General features: G+C 36.9%; 1 protein-coding gene across 2 annotated transcripts; it reads left to right on the top strand.

Moving 5' to 3' along the window:
* Nucleotides 1-4,096: 4,096 nt before the first annotated feature.
* LOC124387182 (carbohydrate sulfotransferase 11-like) lies at nt 4,097-19,886 on the top strand. 2 transcript variants are annotated; one of them, XM_046851358.1, is made up of 3 exons: nt 4,097-4,996; nt 14,818-14,894; nt 18,369-19,886. In XM_046851358.1, the coding sequence occupies exons 1-3, from the start codon at nt 4,903-4,905 to the stop codon at nt 19,209-19,211; spliced, it is 1,014 nt and encodes a 337-aa protein (XP_046707314.1). In that variant the 5' UTR covers nt 4,097-4,902; the 3' UTR covers nt 19,212-19,886. The 2 variants fall into 2 exon arrangements, with proteins under 2 accessions (XP_046707314.1, XP_046707324.1); XM_046851368.1 differs by having other exon boundaries at nt 4,960-4,996; nt 18,373-19,886.
* The last annotated feature ends 87 nt before the right edge of the window (nt 19,887-19,973 follow it).

Here is a 19,973-nt window from a genome sequence, read left to right as displayed (position 1 = left end):
TTCTTTATTTTCATGACTATGAAAATTGTAGATTCACACTGAAGGCATCAAAACTATGAATTAACACATGTGGAATTATATATGGAATTATATACATAACAAAAAAGTGTGAAACAACTAAAAAATGTCATATTCTAGGTTCTTCAAAGTAGCCACCTTTTGCTTTGATTACTGCTTTGCACACTCTTGGCATTCTCTTGATGAGCTTCAAAAGGTAGTCACCTGAAATGGTCTTCCAACAGTCTTGAAGGAGTTCCCCGAGAGATGCTTGGCACTTGTTGGCCCTTTTGCCTTCACTCTGCGGTCCAGCTCTCCTTCTTGGTCAAATAGCCCTTGATGCCTTCAGTGTGACTCTACAATTTTCATAGTCATGAAAATAAAGAAAACTCTTTGAATGAGAAGGTGTGTCCAAACTTTTGGTCTGTACTATATATATATATATATATATATATATATATATATATATATATATATATATATATATATATATATTTAATATTATTATTATTATTAATATTTTTGTAAATTAGTTACCATACTAAGGTATCTAAAAACTTTGTGGAAATCTTGATTAATAATAATAATAATAATAATAATAATAATAATAATAATAATAATAATAATACTGAAAGAGGTGGAAATGTCTTGTAACTGCAGTCAGAAACTGGAAATAAAAAGTCCTCTGGCCCACATATGGGAATGAAGGATGGCACAAATCTGGCCCATGTGTAAATATTAAGAGTTACTCTAAAACACGGCCATACCTCAACTAAGAGTCAAATTATTAAAACACCAAACAAATCAAACTCAACAACACAGCCATATGATTACCAGAAGAGAGCCATGTAAAAAAGGATGAAAAAAAATAGGATATACTTTTTATATAGCTGATTTCTGGTTAGGTTTATATTTTCAAGAGGATCATAATCAGTTAAAGATGTGTAAATTTTAGCATTGATTATAAATTAGAATTACATCAACCTTTGTTCTGTTCTACTGGAAACATGAAGTTGAAATAGATGGCAACATTTGAATACAATATCTTCCAGATTAAAAACTGGTTTTGAACATGTATTCATGTAGAAGTCTGTAAAACACATTTAACAAGTAAACATAATGTTTTTTTTACTGTAACTCCTCCTCCTCCCCTATCACCATCACCATCATCATCATCATCATCATCATCATTATAATCCTTAAGAGGCAGGTGCATCCTTCAACTAAGAATTTCAATTTCAACAATTATCTAAAGAATTATGTCCAGACAGATTTTTCATTGTAGCACAAACTTGCAATAAACAATGTCCAAATAAAATGACTTTTTAATTTATATGATTAACTATATGGCCTTCAGTTGTTCTGAGATCTATATATTTTTTAAATGACTGGATTTTGCATTTTAAACAGATTACGTATTTTTAAGCGCATAATTAACCAGTGGCAGGCCGTCGGGGCCAGCAAGGCCTTCTCTGCTGGCCAAAACACAGAATCATTGACTTACATTGATATATTTTTAAACATGAAAATTTATTAAATTATTCCAAATAGTCTATTCTCTTCATTTCATAGTGTTTCTATCAGTTGTGCTGCCTTCTGTAGTGTATGTTTGTGTGTAGGTGTACAATAACATAAGCATTTACACATCCTTTGATTGGATGGTTAGAGCGCACACTAGTCAGAGCTCACAAAGGCACATCTGTGGCAAACTGCACAAGCTTAAACACAGAATCTCACAAAAGTAAGTACACCCTCACATTTCAGCAATCACTTTATTTCACATCTTCTCAAGGGACAAAAATGAAACTTGGATATATTTTAGAATAGTCAATGTGCTGCTTGTTTAGCAGTATAGATTTACTGTACTCTGAAAATAACTCAACATACAGCCATTAATGTCTAAATAACTGTCAACAAAAGTGAGTACACCCTAAGTGACAGCAGCTGCACTTCATGTAACCATGCAAAGCCACATGTCCTATTTGTCATGTTTTGTCTGCTTGACAGGACCATACAAATGAGTGTATATTGTATTAGAGCAGTTAAAATGAGATGCTTTGAGTACAATTCTGTTATACTGACCACTGGATGTTCAACATGGTACCACATGTCAATGACCATTTTTAGGATGATTCGGAGAATTAGAACTGTTGCTTTCCACAAAGATGGCTCGGACCATAAAAAGATCAGTAAAACCCTGAAACTGAGTTACAGGACAGTGGCCAGGGTCATACAGAGGTTTCCAAGACAGGTTTGATTTGAAACATACCTTGCAAGGGGCGGACAAAGAAGTTGAGTCCTTGTGCTGTGAGTCAAATGCAGAAGCTGGCTTAAAAAAATAAGATGCATGGGTGCTGCCAGTATTGCTTTAGAGGTTGCAGAAACGAAAGGTCTGCTTGTCACTGCTCAGACTTTATGGCTGTCATGCCAGAAGGAAGCCTTTTCTGATGTTTGCTCACAAGAACGCCGACAATGTTTGCTGAAGACAACCTGTCCAAGTGCATAAATTACTGGAACCATATCCTGTGGTCTGATGAGACTAAAATAAACTTGTTTGGCTTAGATGGTGTCCAGCCAGTGTGGCAATGGGCTGGTGAGGAGTACCAAGAAAATTGTGTCTTGCCTATAGTTAAGAATGGTGGTGGTAGCGTCATGGTCTGGGGCTGCAGGAGTGCTGTGGTTCATTGAGGGAAACATGGATTCCTTCATTTACCGTGATATTCTGAAGCAGAACATGATGCCTTCCCTTCAGAAACCGGACTGAACAGCAGTTTTCCAACATAATAAAGACAATATGAGAACTGCCTTGCTGCGGAAGCTGAAAGTGGAGGTAATGGAGTGGCCAAGTATGCCTCCAGACCTGAACCCTATTGAGTACCTGTGGGGCATCCTCAAGTGGAAGGTGGAAAAGCGTCATGTGTCTATTATCCAGTAGCTCCGTGATGTCATTATGGAGGAGTGGAAGAGGATCCCAGCAACAACCTGTGCAGCTCTGGTGAAGTCCCTGCTCAGGACACAGTTTTTACATGTTCAGTTAGAGTGTACTCACTTTTGTTGCCAGTTATTTTGTCAATAATGGCTGTATTGAGTTATTTTTAGAGAACAGTAAATCTGTACTGCTATACAAGCTGCACATTAACTATAAAATATATCTAATATTTATTTCTATAATATTCTCAATTGAGAACATATAATAAAATGGTTGCTGAAATGTGAGTTTACACACTTTTGTGAGATACTGTATATTGTCGTAGAACTGTTTATTTTTTACATTTCACAATGGCTGACAGAGGAAAATAATTTTATTTGGTTGCTGATACACCTACAAGGCCATTTTGAAGACATACTTTTTAATAAAAGCTGTACAGGATTTGGCAAGGGTGGCCAAAACAGTTCAAAACAGCTGAATTTTTTTTTTTTAAACAAAATTTACTTTCATTTCAAAAAACGGTTAAAATGCACAAAAATGCCCAGAAAACCTGTTATGGACTGTATTTTTGTCATTTTAATAGGTTGATATTGATTATTCTTCAAGAGATGATGTATGTGCAACTGTGGCTGCAGTGAAAGGAGACTTGCTGATTTGTGTAAATTTTGTTTCTTGCTTAGTAATGGCATTCAGTCTCGCTGCATGAGATACCTGTCTGTGATGCAGCGCTCTGTTATACCGAATTTCTGTATAATATTGATTTCTATAGCCTTGTCATAATGAGAGTATTAAAAGGGTGGGTTGATTAAGGTAGGACACCATTGAAGTCTTGGTGTGAAAAGCACAGCCTACCACTGTTATTAACAAATGTTTAACCAACATCCATGTTGCATGACATTTCATGACATTAAGATTATTCCACTGATTTACTTTGATATTTATAATCTATTTTCAGTATATTGAGATAATGACCTTTTCTTTTTTCCCAGGACTACTCACAAAAATATATCTTGTTCTTATGACTTATTCCAAGTATATCTTAAGGGTTTAATACTTCACATAAAAGGGTTGAGTGAGCATCATGAGACAAATAAAATGTAGCTTTTATAACCCAGAATGGAAAAAATTAATGGGAAAATAATGTTAAATGGAATAAATATTGTAATGACTGGTAGATTAGTAGGTGAAATTTAGTAGTGGACCAAAATTTAACGAGTTGTATGTATTTTTCATGAATCTTAACAAAGAAATGTATCTGAATTGTTGTTTTGATGGACACAATATGTTTAAAATGCCGGGGTTTTTTTTGTAAATATAAAATGAATGGAACAAAAATGGCTTCCACAGCAGCATCGGAGTGTACTCGAGTGGTAGTTAAAGCTGGTCAGGATTTCGAGGCAGGACTTTTCGCTATAAAATGTGTATTGTCTGGGTACATTGAAACCCAACATTTCAACCAAGAACAATTACTAAGTAGTTACATGTAATGGAAATATATCGTGTCTCTTTTGTGTGCTTTGCATCTAACTACTGAGATCCAGCCTGCCATGTTTTCTCGCTGACTCTCATATGCTGATGTAAAGCGTGAGCAATAAATAGTCGGAAGCCCGCGGCTGCCATGTCAGGCTTCTTGGCCAACTCCTACTTTTCCCTTTCCTGTGACGGTACAGCTGATTATCTGGCAGCTGCTTAGTGAGAAGCGGCTCTCTCACATACAGCACTTTACATTCGGAAGGTTTCAGCTCCAGTCCGGTTCGGGGGACACACATCCACACACACACACATACACACACACACGCATACAAATGAACACACAACGTGATGAAGAAGTGGCGGAGTGAAACGCGCCTGCTGGCTTTCCAGGAGAGTCGTGTGCTTCTGCTGTGCGACTCACGGAGCTCAGCGGCGCACTGAGAGAAGCGCAAAGTCTTCCCGCAGTCTTTCTCTATGAAGTACAGAGCCCCAGACACCGCAACATGAGAAAACCCAAAATCAACCGCATGGCGCTTGCTATGTGCCTGGGCTCCTTCGTTATGCTCATATTTTACTTTCAAAATCACTTGAAACCAGGTGAGTGCTTTTCCCGTGCTGAGTTGATCTGCTCGGCTCTGATCCGGCTCTTCATTTGAACTGTATCGATTCCTTGCTGTCCGCTTTCTAGTCTTTTTATGTTTTTTAATAGAATAACTTTTTCCAAGCAAATAAAACAGTCGTTATATCCAGAATGACGTCATGTTTATCTTATAGTGAAATAAGTTTACCAGTTAAGATGCTATATTTTATATTAGGCTATAGTTGGATTCGAGTAGCCATAAAAATTCTGGATGTTTGTGATAATTCTTAGGATCAAGAATAATATAAAATATTCTATATGATATTATTGTATATGTTCATATAGTATAGGGTAAAGACCTGCTTGATATTCTCTGGTTGATTTATTGGAATTTTTTGTTGTTTTGCTAAAATTTCTTTAAGGTTGCTTTGTCTATTTATTAGCATATTCGTGCATCTTTGAGATTATTCAGTGTTATATGTTGTACAGGGTCGAGTTCATGCATGACAAGTGGAATAAAACAGACTGAATTAAAACTAGACACTGCCAACACATCAATGGAACATTTCCCATGTGGAAACGTCTGTGGTTGGAGATTAATGAGTCTAGTTTTGCTAGTTTGTGTGGGTGTGCTTGCACATGTGTGTGTAGGTGGTGATAAGCTCTGTAAAATTGAGCTAAATGATACATCTATTAATATATGTATAGTTATATTTCAAAAAACTCTTACAGCACTTCTCTATTACCTCTTCTGTTTTTCCCTCCCTCTAAGTTCACCCTTCTGCAGTCATTTTTCTCACAATAAGAGCTTTCAGTCAGGGCTAAAAATGTTTAGATTTGTCAGCAAGATGGTTCTATCCGTGGGGTCAAAATTATGATCCAGCTGCCTGTTTTTTATTAAACAAGTCCCAGTTGTTTGCAGTGGTTTCTGCATTTCACCATTTACATGAGCCGTAATGAATGATTTGTAACATTGATGTGATTTTGCCACCAGTGAGTCTGATCTTGATGCAACTTGGCTTTTATTGAATTGATGGTTCTGATGCCAGCCATTTGAACATGTGTTGCCTCTTTTCAAAAATCCAACGATGTTTGTGAGTTTCCTGTTGCCACTCCACCCTGTTGTTTGGAAACGAATTTATTTATGTACTTTCATTAAGACTGCAATACCAACACAGCATGCTGGTGTTTATATAGACATCCTATTCCTTTACAATACATAAAAAGACCTCATATGTTTATATATATATATACAGTACAGACCAAAAGTTTGGACACACCTTCTCATTCAAAGAGTTTTCTTTATTTTCATGACTATGAAAATTGTAGATTCACACTGAAGGCATCAAAACTATGAATTAACACGAGGAATTATATACATAACAAAAAAGTGTGAAACAACTGAAAAATGTCATATTCTAGGTTCTTCAAAGTAGCCACCTTTTGCTTTGATTACTGCTTTGCACACTCTTGGCATTCTCTTGATGAGCTTCAAGGTAGTCACCTGAAATGGTCTTCCAACAGTCTTGAAGGAGTTCCCCGAGAGATGCTTGGCACTTGTTGGCCCTTTTGCCTTCACTCTGCGGTCCAGCTCACCCCTAAACCATCTCGATTGGGTTCGGGTCCGGTAACTGTGGAGGCAGGTCATCTGGTGCAGCACCCCATCTCTCTCCTTCTTGGTCAAATAGCGCTTGACACCTTCAGTGTGACTCTACAATTTTCATAGTCATGAAAATAAAGAAAACTTTTGGTCTGTACTGTATATATATATATATATATATATATATATATATATATATATATATATATATCTCTATCTATATCTTTGGATGTAGGAGCTTATATTAACTAATTAACTAAGAGACCCAAATTTGTTCCAGCATGATCTTAAACCTAATATACCCCCTTATATAGACCCTGTATGGGACCAAATAATTTACATCACATGTAAGCAACCAGCACTAACTGATCTGCCAGCTCTAAAATGGCTTAAAGATTTTGGCCAATCTATCGATAAGCACGTCTGTATTTTATACAGAATTTTTATGCTCATTAAACCATTCAGTGAGGCCTCATGTCTTGTGGAGGAGTAATGACCTGGATAGAAATGTACTGTATGCTTATAAGATAAAGGCAATCAGAAAGAATATCTTCTGGTTTGCAGTAATGACTTTAAGGGGACACGTGGACTGAAATCAAATAAATGGCCCAGAAAACATGACAGTCGCAAATTACTGTATATATCATATTAACAGTATATATGCACTAAATGACCTGATCATGAATTTTATGTAAAGATCATGCTCTATATGTAGCTAAATATTAAAGCAAGTGTGAACAAGTGAAACTGAGTAATGATTGCTTTATTATTGTGTACCTTAAGGCCAAAATGATTGTGATATATAGAATATTTACAATTTGAGTGTAGAGCCTCATGTTTAACAAATATGGATGAAGGTCAATTTTATCAACAACTAAAAAACATTCATATAATTAAGCAAAACCAAAAAAATTTATCTCATCTATCAGCCAAGGAGGGCAAAGACTAACATGTGCTACCTTAAAGATACACAAAATCATCGTTTTAAACTTCTGCTGCTACGACACCAGATCATCATTAGAGCAGAGTTGAGAATTCTCCACTGTTTCTACTGCTGTTTATAGTGTTGTTAGTATTCAAACCCATTGTTTCTTTAGTTGGGGAGTGACTGACCAAAATTGGTGCCAGATACCATGCCAATTAACTATTATGTCTTCTCTATTTTGAGCTAATACTCATCTGATACTCAACTTGGTTTATATTATGAGAAATTGCACTCAGACCATCACAAGCTGACGCTTTCAACTAAATGACATGAAGCACGAGAAAACTGTCAGGTTGGAGTTGAATACAGGCATCTGGTGAGTGTGGAAACTTGAACTGTAGTAGAGAACGAGAGATTTGGGGAATATATAAAATCAAACTCCAGAAAAATATTCCATATTAGCAATTGGAAATAAAGGCATCTCGATAATTGTCAAATTTATCAGGGATTTTTCTTGTTGTAAGATCAAAATAAGCAAATTATTAGTTTATAAAGATAAGAAAATTTGAACCACATCAAGATCTTTTTTTAATTATGTATATTGGAACATAGAAGATAACTACAAAAATTGCCTATTAAGTTAAACGTATTAAATTATAAATGAACTAAAGTCTAAAGTTAAAATTTAAATGTACGCATTGAAATGACGTATAGATTTAGGCACCTTTGATTAATCTCAGTACTTCTCAGCTGAACTTTGTTCCAGTATGACTGGCCTTTTCATCCTCCCCCTTTCTCTGAACTTAAGCAGTGTGTGGTGGGGAATGTTATTATTAATCTGTGCTGTCTAATGCTTCTGGACACGTTCTGGTGTGCTAAAGACCTTACGTTTGGAACAATGCACTATCGCTGACGTATTTGTTTTCATTCTTTCATTTGAACTGTTCCTTTTTGTTTTATATTAATAAAACTTTATTTTAGCATTATTTCTGATTTTGCAGGTTGCAGTTCATACTAATCATACATAAACAATTATTTTAAAATTTTTAAAAAGGCAGTAAAATAATTTTTAAGTTATTTAAAAAAAATCTGACAGGGAAAAATAAAAAATAAAGGCCTACTTTTATTTGTTCTTTGTTGCAGATGGCCATCAAAAATAGTCTAACATTCAGAGAAAATTCTAAAATTCCTTGGTACCCCTTACTGGGTATAGAGTTGCCCTCAGCCCTCCTCTAGCAGTACACGTCTGCAGAGGGCCTTCATTTCATGAAGGTCTGCATACAGAACGCCCTTCATAGCCAGCACAGGGACCCACATTATGCTCCTCAAACTCCCTAAAGTGAAGAGAGAGAGAGAGAGAGAGAGAGAGAGAGAGAGAGAGAGAGAGAGAGAAAAGGCAGGATGTTGGTGGGGGAAGCCACAGCGAATCTGAATCTAGAATTCTCTCTCTGTGAATAATCTGGGCCTCAGTGAAAATAGCAAAAGATTTCTTACAACAACTAAAACATGCAGCATGTACATAGAGGAATGTTATTTTAGCTAAAGTGAAATTCTTAAGGGATATAATGCTTGTGTGCTCGTACACACACTGCTGCTATTCAGCTTCAAGAAATTCTAGTTTGTCCTCTGTGTTTGTTTCTCTGCCGCAGAGCTGCTTGATCAGGGAATTTATATATAGTGCTGACACCTATGTCTAAAATCTACTCGTGGAAGGATTCAGAACAAGGTGGCACCATGCACACAGCAAAGGTTCACAGTGGCATGGATGACTTGGCACCAAAGAGCCAAATGATCTGAACCCAAGAAACTGTTTCAGGTGAAAAGCATGGCGCAGAAAGTTACAAGGGCTTGTGATTTATTTAGGTGAGGTGGAGTTTTAGTGTTTTAGTGTTTATCGGTAGGTGGTTTTAACAAACTAACCATGTTCTGCAGTTCACATATTTGCTTTTTTCACGTTATGGTTGGAAAGCTACCAATTATTATTATTTTGTTGTTGTTCTTAAGTGGCTTAGAGCCATGCTACAATAGCATCTCTTGCTAAGTAGGTACATAACCCAAGCCTGACCCAAGTACTGATAATCAGCCACATGGTGTTTATTTTACTTATAAGGCAAGACATTACCATATTATCTATATTGAATTCATCACTTTTTTTTTCTGTTGCTACTCTGTCTTGCACTTTTTTCACACGTGGCTGTTTTGTATGCTGTGCTTTTACATCCTTTTTTGGCTTTTTTGCATTTTGTTTCTCATTTTCACTTCAGTCTTACCTGACATGCTTCTGTTTAATATTGCCACGAGCACAGAAATGTTATACAGTGGTGTTATTCAGGTATGTCACGCCCCCTGGGCGACTGGCCCAGTGCACTACTTTGAATTCCATTAAGGTTTATTTTTAATATTTCACTCAGCAGTGCAAGCATTCTCACCCTTTCTCTGTCTCATTCTTTCCTAATCCATTAGATAAAACCATGTGCAGTATTGCCCTGGTAAAGTTCGACCACTAATGTAACTTGGAGTAATTCTAATCTTTACTAGATAAAATCTCTGATTGAATCTTTAACTGAAAAATCCAGAATCTTTGATAATGAGCTTTTATGTCTCTTATAAGCATGCTTTGTTCAGTGTAGTGCTATTTGATTGTTTGTCTTACAGGATAATATAACACTTTCCAGATGTGCGACACTTCTGGGTGGAGGCTGCTTTTTGAGACAGTTTCAGACTGTGCTAAAAGCTGATCATTTTATATGACGTACAATCACCAGCCTCTCTATTAGGAACATCTGTACACTTGCACAATCATGCATCATGAAAGCAGCACTACACATAGAATCATGCGGATATACAGGAGGTCAAGAACTGCAATTCATGTTCACATCAAACATCAGAATGGGGAAAAATTGTAATCTGCATGGCTTTGACTTAGCATGGTTGATGGTACCAGATAGGCTGGTTGGAGGATTTTATAAACCACTGATCTCCTGGGAATTTCACACACAACAGCCTCAAGAGTTTACACAGAATAGTGTGAAAAAAACCCTAAAAACATCTAGTGTGGGTGGCAGTTCTGTGGGTGAAAATGCCTTGTTGATTAGAAAGGTCAGAGGAGAATAGCAAGACAGGTTCAATCTGTAATGAAAGATACAAGCATTCAAAATAAGCACTCTACAACCATGGTGAGCAGAAACACATCTCAGATTGCAAAATGCATGACTACAATGGGCACAGGCTTACTCTTGGCACTTAGATGGAAAAAAAACTGATTAATTTGGATTTTTGATACAATCATGCTGATTGTAGGGTCAGAATTTGGCTTGAATCCTCAAAGCCTGCCTCGTGTCAACAGTTCAGGCTGCTGGTGGTGGTGTAATGCAGTTGGGAATGATTTCTTAGCACAGATTGGGCTTCTTTGAGCATTACTTGAGTAAAACCTTTGAGCATTATTAGAGTCTCAGCCTACATCAGTGTTGCTGCTGACCACATACATTGCTGCAATATATTGTCGGTGAGTGCATTTTCAGTGAGGGTCGTTTTAAATGGTACCTTGAGAGTCTTTTTTTTTTTCGAGTGTGTTTCAGGTCATCATTGGTGTGGACAGGGTGAGTGGGTTCAGTGTTCACAGACAAGTGCAGCACTACTTTGCCAAGTCTCACTGGATCGTGGACATACACGCACACTCACGCACACTCACACACACACACACGCACACTCACGCACACTCACACACACACACACACACACACACGCACACTTACACACACACACATACACACACACACACGCACACACACACACAGATACGCACACACACACACACACACACACACACACACACACACACACACACAAAGACTGAGAGAGAGAGAGAGAGAGAGAGAGAGAGAGAGAGAGAGAGAGAGAAAGAGAGAGAACTTTACTCCTAAGCCACTTTCCTAACTGACATTTTCTTGGCCACATCACATTTTCTCACACTCACCCAGTTTCCACAAACTCATTCATTATGTTGAATGATTTGGTACTTATGTGCACAGTATACTGATTTTTATAGCAATTAATAATAAAACAGATTTAGAAAAATAAAAAAGTTACAATAATTTAGAATTATTGCAGTGGAAGCCTGAAATCATTCATGATCATCATTAATAGACATTCATTTTTAAGGAAGATGATACATTTGCTTGTGGTTTTCAAATATCAAAATATATTTAGTAATTACTGCTATAACCATATGTGCTCCCACACACATTGATATGTGGTATATGTGAAGTTTTTCTAGGTTTAACTTATTAAATACATTTCATTAAATGTATTATAAATACTGCAACATGATGAGTTTGAGGTTGTTATGGATAAAACTGAAAATTTCAAAAGCCTTAATAGGATTCTCTTAAAATCTGATTTATGTGTTGTAAAAAACTGTACAGATTTATTTTATAGCAGCCACAATACCCTAGATTTTGTCTCTTTATCCAACAAATGAAAACCTTTCTACTACAGCAGTCTTTAATTTAAATAAATTTCACAAGAGAAACCTGTAGTAAATGTGTGGACGTTTGTGAAGTAACAGTGGTCTTTTATAAAAGAAAAAGTAAACAAGTAGTTTTCATATTGTTAATGTCGTTGGAGTAGTAGTTGTTCGTAAGTTCCAGAATACGATGCAGTTATGCAACACAGTTGTGCTGAGTTACAATAGAGACTTGGATCGACTGATTTGTGATCCACGAGATGACAAGAGTGACAACAGCATTGGAAGCTTTTTTGTGAGAGTAGAATGTATTGATGGATGAGGACTAAAGATTTCAGCACTAGAGCACTCCTACAATAGTCTTTAGCCTGAGATGAAGCAGGTTTTAATGAAAGTCTAAATGATGTTTATTGCAGAATTGATGGCACAAAAGCTCATGTCAATTCTACTCAATTCTTGTTCAGTGTGGATTGTATAGTTTTGTTCAACTTTGATATAGATGTAACATGAGATGTGCAGTTTTTTTAAGACAATGATGAGCATTTTCGCATCTCAGACCTCCAACTGAGTTCATAAATATAATGAGTGGTAGTATGTGTGTTGAGTATGAGTATGGTGGATACAGGGTGGAGGCAAAGCCAAGCATGCAAAGGAAATTTGCCTTGCTTATCAGAATTCAATCTACTCTGTTCACCATTAAATACTCCCTGTAAGCATACAGTACCTGGCACGGACACAAATACAGGCTAATATGAAAAGAATGTAGGCAGAGTTTCATTTTTGAAAAGTTATTGCTTGACAGCAAATTCTAGAGAGTAAGAGGTCAATCCAACTGTACCAGAATACATATTGTTCTGGGGTCATGATTTTCCTTTGCAGTTACACCAGGTCTGTATCATTATGAGACTATGAATACACGGATCTTAGGTCAGCACCTAGATGTCTGTTTGAATTCAGACCTTGTTTTCTTCTCTTATCTATCCTCAGTTTCCTATTCAATTTTAAGAGATTTATTCCACAAGACTTAAACAACTATATATTTCTAAAAAAAAAACACAGCTTTCAATTGTTAATGTTGTAAATGTTCACAGTGAAATTTTCTACAGCTAAGGACAGATACATTATTAGGTTTGATCTTAGCTGTTTAGTTTGACATGTTCCGAACAATGATTGATGCCTGTAAGTCAAGTATGTGTAGGTCAATCTTATAACACCTCATTTTTTGTTTTTAGCCGATCAGACAGCCATTATGCGGAATCACAAGAGCCTGTAAACAGCTACAATCACTGAGCATATTTTTCAATACAATACAATCTCAAAACAGAATCAGTATTATTACACACTTGTATTAAATATGACAGAATAGGAAGCTAAAAATATTCAAATATTTTGGGACAATAATTATTTTAGGATAAACATTTTTTTTTTGCTGTTTGAAAAACAAATATGTGTGTATATACTCTATAAATGAATTGTATATATTATAAATAAAAGTAACTATGACTATGGCATTTGAACTGTTTGTAATTATAGTATACATTTTACAGATGCCCTTATCATGGGTAACTGACTAGTGTGTTGTAGTTTTCTTAAAAGAATGCTTTTCAATAGTTTATGGTTTAATACTGTGTTCAACTAAAGCACATAACTCATGATTTCCAGCCTCCAACTAGGAAAAACAACAACAAAAAATGCCTTCAGGAATTGCTATTCAGAGCTCAGCATGTGACGTCATGTAAACATGACCTCTCACACAGCCAGAACTAAATAAAATATCACTTTACAATTCTGCATGTGTATTGTAGTGGTTCATTTAAATCAAATAACACAAATACATTAATTGCTTGATGCTTGTTGCTTTGCTCCAGAATATTAGTTGAGAAAAGGAAATGTCAAAATCATCTGCTTTCCATAAACTCATTGTTTGATTATGGTCTGTAGGAAAGTTGTGCCATTGTAAATGCAAGGTACAAGTGTTTTTAGGCCGTTACAGATGTTCACAAACAAACACAGAAAAAGCAAATATATTGAACCCATAATCACTTTTTTGTTAATTTAAATGCCATATGGCCAATACAGATATGTTTTGCAGCGATCTTCTGAAAAATATAACCACAAAGTTAAAGGCACATCATTTACTAGGATGTCAATCTATGCAATAGATTTGATTACCATGGATTAGAGTGAAAAATCTTGAGTGGCCTGCAATAGAGGGCTGACCTTAACCCTAATGAGGGTTGAAAGGATAATATTACACCAAATGGAGACTAAATGTAGAATGGGTCACTCAAAAAGCACATACACATCCAGTCAGCTATCCACAAACATTTGTCCTTGTAGTGTATCTGTCAAAAGGGGAGATTCTGAAAGGGGTTTATCTTTCTTTGCATAATGGTGATTCAAGGCCTTAAGTGTGAATAAGGCTGCAGCTGCATGTGTGATGAGCATAGAGTATCACTCTTTCCATTACACAGTTCTCTCTGATATTTATGTCGATAGCTGTAACGTATATAACCTTTTGAAACTAAAGCCTCTGGCCTTTGTGTGGATGTGGGAGTGACAGAGGAAATATGGTCAGTCTGTGGCATAGTAAACACTTACTCATGGAGCACACATTCAGGCAGTTTTGGTTGTTGTCTCTAGTGCTAAAAGAGAAACAGAATTGCTTTTAATTAAGTTAATAATATTTTTGTAAGCTACTATTTGGATGAACGCTTTTAAATGAGGGTGGGTTTATTTTTGTGTATCAATCTTTCCATTCCTACCATTACTTTCTGTTTTCTGGACTCCTTTAACAACAGTGCTATTTGTTTATACAGTCTTGTTTTCGTGTCTCTTTTGGCATCAGCACAGGACAGTGGGCAGGCCCGAGGACCCAGGAAGTCTGTAAGAAGCCCACTCCAAGCTCTTTATACTACTGACCCTGTGAGTATCAATCACAGAACACTGCTGTCTGACGTGACAGTTTATCATCTGCCACACGCAGTTTTATTAAATCCAGGAGACACACAACAAAGCTGTTAAATCTACTGCTATCTAAATTAAGTCTGTGAAAAATGGATTCACCTTACTAATGCTAAAGACACGCATAGGGACAGGAAATAGTAATGTCCAACTCAGGGATGAATCGTTATTATGAACTTTCCAATGACAATTGTGTCTATTAATGTCAGCTTTATTCATTTTTTTTAATCATTTATTAAGTATTCAAACAAAAAATCCCAGACAGAAAAAAAACTTTTGACTTTGCTTGTATTTATTCTTTATTCTTTTTCTGTATTTATTTATTTATTCTGAATGAAGTTTTTTTGTTTTCTGACATGGCTGTCTTTTAGTTCTATGCACATGCTACATGATACATCAACAAGCTACTTTAGAATTAGCTGAAAAGGCAAACTGGCCATGTTGTGCCATTGTGCCAATTACAAGAGCCACACCTGTCATCACAAAGCTGACTAGTTGGACTGTTTGTCCTTTTCTGTCATGTTTCTGTCCCAAGATCCAGTTCTATAAATTGTTATAATGTTAAAAATAATCACGTTACTATGAGAAGTTACTTATAATGTTGGTAGAATAATAGGCTAGTGAGGCCAATGAGTATAAAATAAATCTATACTTTATGCACCATAGTTAGATTTTTTGGTTGTTTATCTCAAAGTTTGCATCTGGAATTCATGAATATTGATAAAAGTGCCAAAGCTTTTGCTATGTGCTGAAGATAAGCAGTAAGAATAAAAAAAAGGATTTTACTTTTACTATGCTGTTTAGGTAGAATGTTGATTAGCTAGCCCTTGATAAATGATTAAACAACCCCCTTAAAAATAATGAGTTTTATATTGCTTGTGTTACAATTAAATTAAGCGAATCACATTTGATTAATCACAATGATCAGTTCAGAACAGTTGGCTCAGGAAACTGATTTAACCCAGACATAATAAATGAATGAGCTTTTTTGTCTGTTTTCACGAAAAAAGCTTAAAAATATCAGTACAAGATTATTGCTTTAAGATTGGGGGTGTTTAAATCAACAATAATAATCAGCTTTAATTGCAGCGTTTTTCATGCTGCCCATCTTAATTATATATTGCTCTAAACCTGAAAAAAAAAAAAAACTCTTTCTCATTACAAGTTCTTTTTAATATGAGTAACATTTACTATCCTTGTCATTGCCATGTCATTGATTTTTCCGGACTTTTAATGTAATTCCAAAAGCTGGCTTGGCTCCTACAGTACCTCTCCGCTCTCTTTATCTGGGCCCCCTTCATTTGGGTGGGAGTTGTGCTGCGTTCTCAGGTTTCTCACTAATGTCTAATAAACGTCCCTTTAACAGCGAGCTCATCTGTATGTTCAGGCCAGACGGCGCGTGAAGGAAATGCTTTTTCCACGTGGCCACATTTTTTTTTTGCCACCTTCGCATAGGGAATGAACGGTTCTTTCACATCACAGCACACACTATTAAGAGTCTAAAAAGATTGATGCATGAATGTGTTCTAGGGTCTCTGAAACACCATATGTGTGTAAGGCTTTAGTAGGCTTCAAATAGCCAGAATGAAAGAGACTGCGACTGACTTAAATCCACGAACATCCACTTCAAACGATCACGCATATCTCAGATATAATGATAGGCATGACTGATTTTCACTATGTAGCTGCCATTTGGCATAATTTGTAGACTGGTCTCCTACACAAAGACCTGTAGTGACACAATAACTGGGTAAAGGCTGGGTTTACTCCTAACCTAGGAATTTCCCGTCATTTAAGACTGTCACCACAACTCAGTTTACTGCAACACAGACAGCTGCACAGTAAATAACAGCCTCAGGATAGCTCTCCTGCCTTTGCTTAGGACAGACAGGTAAATACGTGCTCCCAGTGTGCATCTGGTACTGAGGAAAAACACATCTGACTCAGTGGGTAAATGGAAAATTACTCAACCCATGACTTTAATTTGAAGACATTGGCACTCAGTACTGCGACACACTATTGAGAGTGAGAGAGGGTTTTCTCTGCTGTCTGAGCTGCTACACAATTAGAGCTAAACGTATCTTATACAAACACTCAAAGCAAAACAAAACAGAACAAACACTTAAAGTAGAAAAACTACTCTGACCAGTGTGTCATACTATGAAAAATGATTAAACTGAATGTGAAAGATTTGGCAAGTAAATTAGCAAAGATAGAAGAGATGTATGAGAGAGAATATAAAAATACAAAAACACAGTATATGTTAGAGGGGTGTGAATATTACAGCTGAAACCCCAACAAATCTTTAAGAAATGCCATACATAAGAACAATTACATTTAAATGCAAGATTATTTACAGTTGGCTCATAGTTTGGCAAAAGTGTTGTACATGCTTGCAATGTTTCCCATTAAAGTCTATCTCACCCTTGCAACAACTACCCGATCCATCCATAAGAATGATTTCAGTATGTTCTTCAGTATTGTTCTGTGAAAAGAAAATGTGTGAAACATTTTTTAAAGACATTTTGATAATAAGCTGTAAATTTACATTTTGAATAAAGACTTTGGGGACAGCCAGTACATTATTTGATTATTTCCTATCACTGAATGGAATTATTGTTACTTTACAAATGTTTGTCAATACTTGACCTTAAGATTGACATGTGCTTTTTGAACATCCCATTCTACATTTAGTCACCATTTGCTTTTATAGTAACCTGCACTCTTCTGGGAAGATTTTCCACTAAAATTCGGAGTGTGCTTGTGGAGATTTATGCTCATTCAGCCACAGGGCCAATCAGGTACATCAGATACTGATGAATGGTGAGGTGGCCTGGTGTGCAGTCAGCGTTTCAATTCATCCCAAAGCTGTTTGATAGGGTAGACTTCAGAGCTCTATAGCAGGCCACACAAGCTCTTCCTCTCTGAATTCCAGATACAGTCAACCATTGCTGGTATAATAACTTTTCACTCTTCTGGGAAACAGGATTACCGGCATGTAGTCAGCTTTCCAGTTCATCCCAGTGGTGTTCAATACGGTTGAGGTCAGTTCTTTGTGCAGGACACTTAAACTAATCCATTCCAACCTTAGCAATCAATGTCTTCATAGAGCTTACTTTGTGCACAGGGACATTGATATGCTGAAACAGCTTCGGGTCTCTAAGTTCCAGTGAAGAGAAATGATAATGCTACGGCTTTAAAAGACATTCTAAAAATTGTTTGCTTCATGTTAACAGATTGAGTAAGAATCACGTATGAATGTGATGGTCAGGTCCCATAGATACAGTAGTTTGACCATATAATGTATGATTTGCTTTAAGATTAACTGTGGTGACAAGAGGGTATTGATTTCAAAATGTCATGGATAGCTGAAAAGCTTTATAGACAAGCTTATGAGAATATTATCCGTCTCTTTTTCCTCTCTCTCTCTTGCAGACAGAATTGTCTCCACTTCAGCTGATGCATCAAAGTCGGCGTGACCTCCTGGAGGATGTGTGCCACTCTTACACTAACAAACGTCGTGTCCTGATTCCAGAGGACCTTAAGCATTTGATCGTGGACGATCACCACGGTCTGCTTTACTGCTACGTGCCCAAAGTCGCTTGCACGAATTGGAAGCGCGTCTTGATGGTCCTGACAGGTGATACACAAAGAGACCCGCTTCAGATTCCCGCCAATGAGGCGCACGTCCCAGGCACCCTACGCACTCTGTCTGAGTACTCTACCTCTGAAATCAACCAACGTCTACGCACCTACCTAAAGTTTGTGTTTGTGCGTGAACCCTTTGAGCGGCTTGTGTCAGCGTACCGCAACAAGTTCACACGTAGCTACAACACAGCCTTCCATAAGCGCTACGGCACCAAGATCATCCAGCGTCACCGTGCTGAGGCAAGTCCAGAGGCACTGGAGCGTGGAGATGATGTCTCGTTCTCAGAGTTTGTTCGCTACCTGGTGGACCCAGGCACACAGCGTGAAGAGCCTTTCAACGAGCACTGGGAGCGGGTTCACTCTCTCTGTCACCCCTGCCTCATACACTACAACATTATAGGGAAGTATGAAACGCTGCAGCAGGACTCCAGCTATGTGCTCAAACTGGCCGGTGTGGACGACGAGGTCACGTTTCCCAGTTCAGCCAAAAGCACACGCACCACGGCAGACATGGTTGCCAGCTACTTTAAGGATATCAGCTTGGCCTATCAGAAAAAGCTGTACAACCTGTACAAGATGGACTTTCTGCTTTTTAATTATTCCATGCCTGCCTATCTAAAGTTTACATAAGGCCTGGTGCCTTGTACTAATATTTACAGACATAAAAAAAAAAGAGTTCTATTTTTGTTCGCACAAGTTAATCTGTGAATACTGAATGCAGTGGAACTGCAATTATCAATTTGTACGAATCTCAACTTGAGTGATCAAGTTATGAACTTGAGTGAAAGCTTTTTGTTCACTCCATCAAAAATGTTATATTCGCTTGTCTTTTCAGCATTTTTTTGCATTTTAATTTAACTTTTTAAGGTTGGATTGAGAGAACACATTAAAGTAAAAACATTTGGGTTGCAGATTCATGTTGGGCATTGATCAGGATGATTTCTCAGAGAAGGCCATGCGCTTTTCTTTCAGAATGCCAAGTGAACACTGACTTTGCCTTCCCTGGGGTATGTTTTTGTGGAGAAGAGTTAAGAAACATACCATTAAAGATTGTTGTGATAAGTGTTTTTCTACAAGAAGTTACCAATTTTAGCGATTATGGACAAATCATAGTGCTTTCTGCTTGTGCCTTGAGGGTGAAGATTTTAAGGCATCAGAATCTGCAAGGGTAAGAAAGAAAGTCTGTTTGACAAAACAGTATTGGAAACATGCTATATTCACAGAGATAAAAAGCATGAGAAGTTATTTATAAACTCAAATAAAGCAGAAAATCTGACCTCTGTTTGCCCACTCTTGGGATGGAAACTTTTGTGTGCTTTTTTGTGTTAATATGTTTTTGTGTATATATAGATATAGATAGATATAGATATAGATATATATAGATATAGACAT

Source organism: Silurus meridionalis, chromosome 1 (assembly GCF_014805685.1).
Source record: "Silurus meridionalis isolate SWU-2019-XX chromosome 1, ASM1480568v1, whole genome shotgun sequence".
NCBI lineage: Eukaryota > Metazoa > Chordata > Actinopteri > Siluriformes > Siluridae > Silurus > Silurus meridionalis.
The sequence above is the reverse complement of the archived record's forward strand: the minus strand, read 5'-3'. Positions and strand labels throughout refer to the sequence as shown.

Bases quoted from the DNA above. Each gene is read 5' to 3' on its own strand.
- LOC124387182 (XM_046851358.1), top strand. From the start codon at position 4,903: ATGAGAAAACCCAAAATCAACCGCATGGCGCTTGCTATGTGCCTGGGC. The intron at 4,997-14,817 runs GTGAGTGCTTTT...TTTTGGCATCAG, and splicing joins TCAAAATCACTTGAAACCAG to CACAGGACAGTGGGCAGGCC. The intron at 14,895-18,368 runs GTGAGTATCAAT...TCTCTCTTGCAG, and splicing joins CTCTTTATACTACTGACCCT to ACAGAATTGTCTCCACTTCA.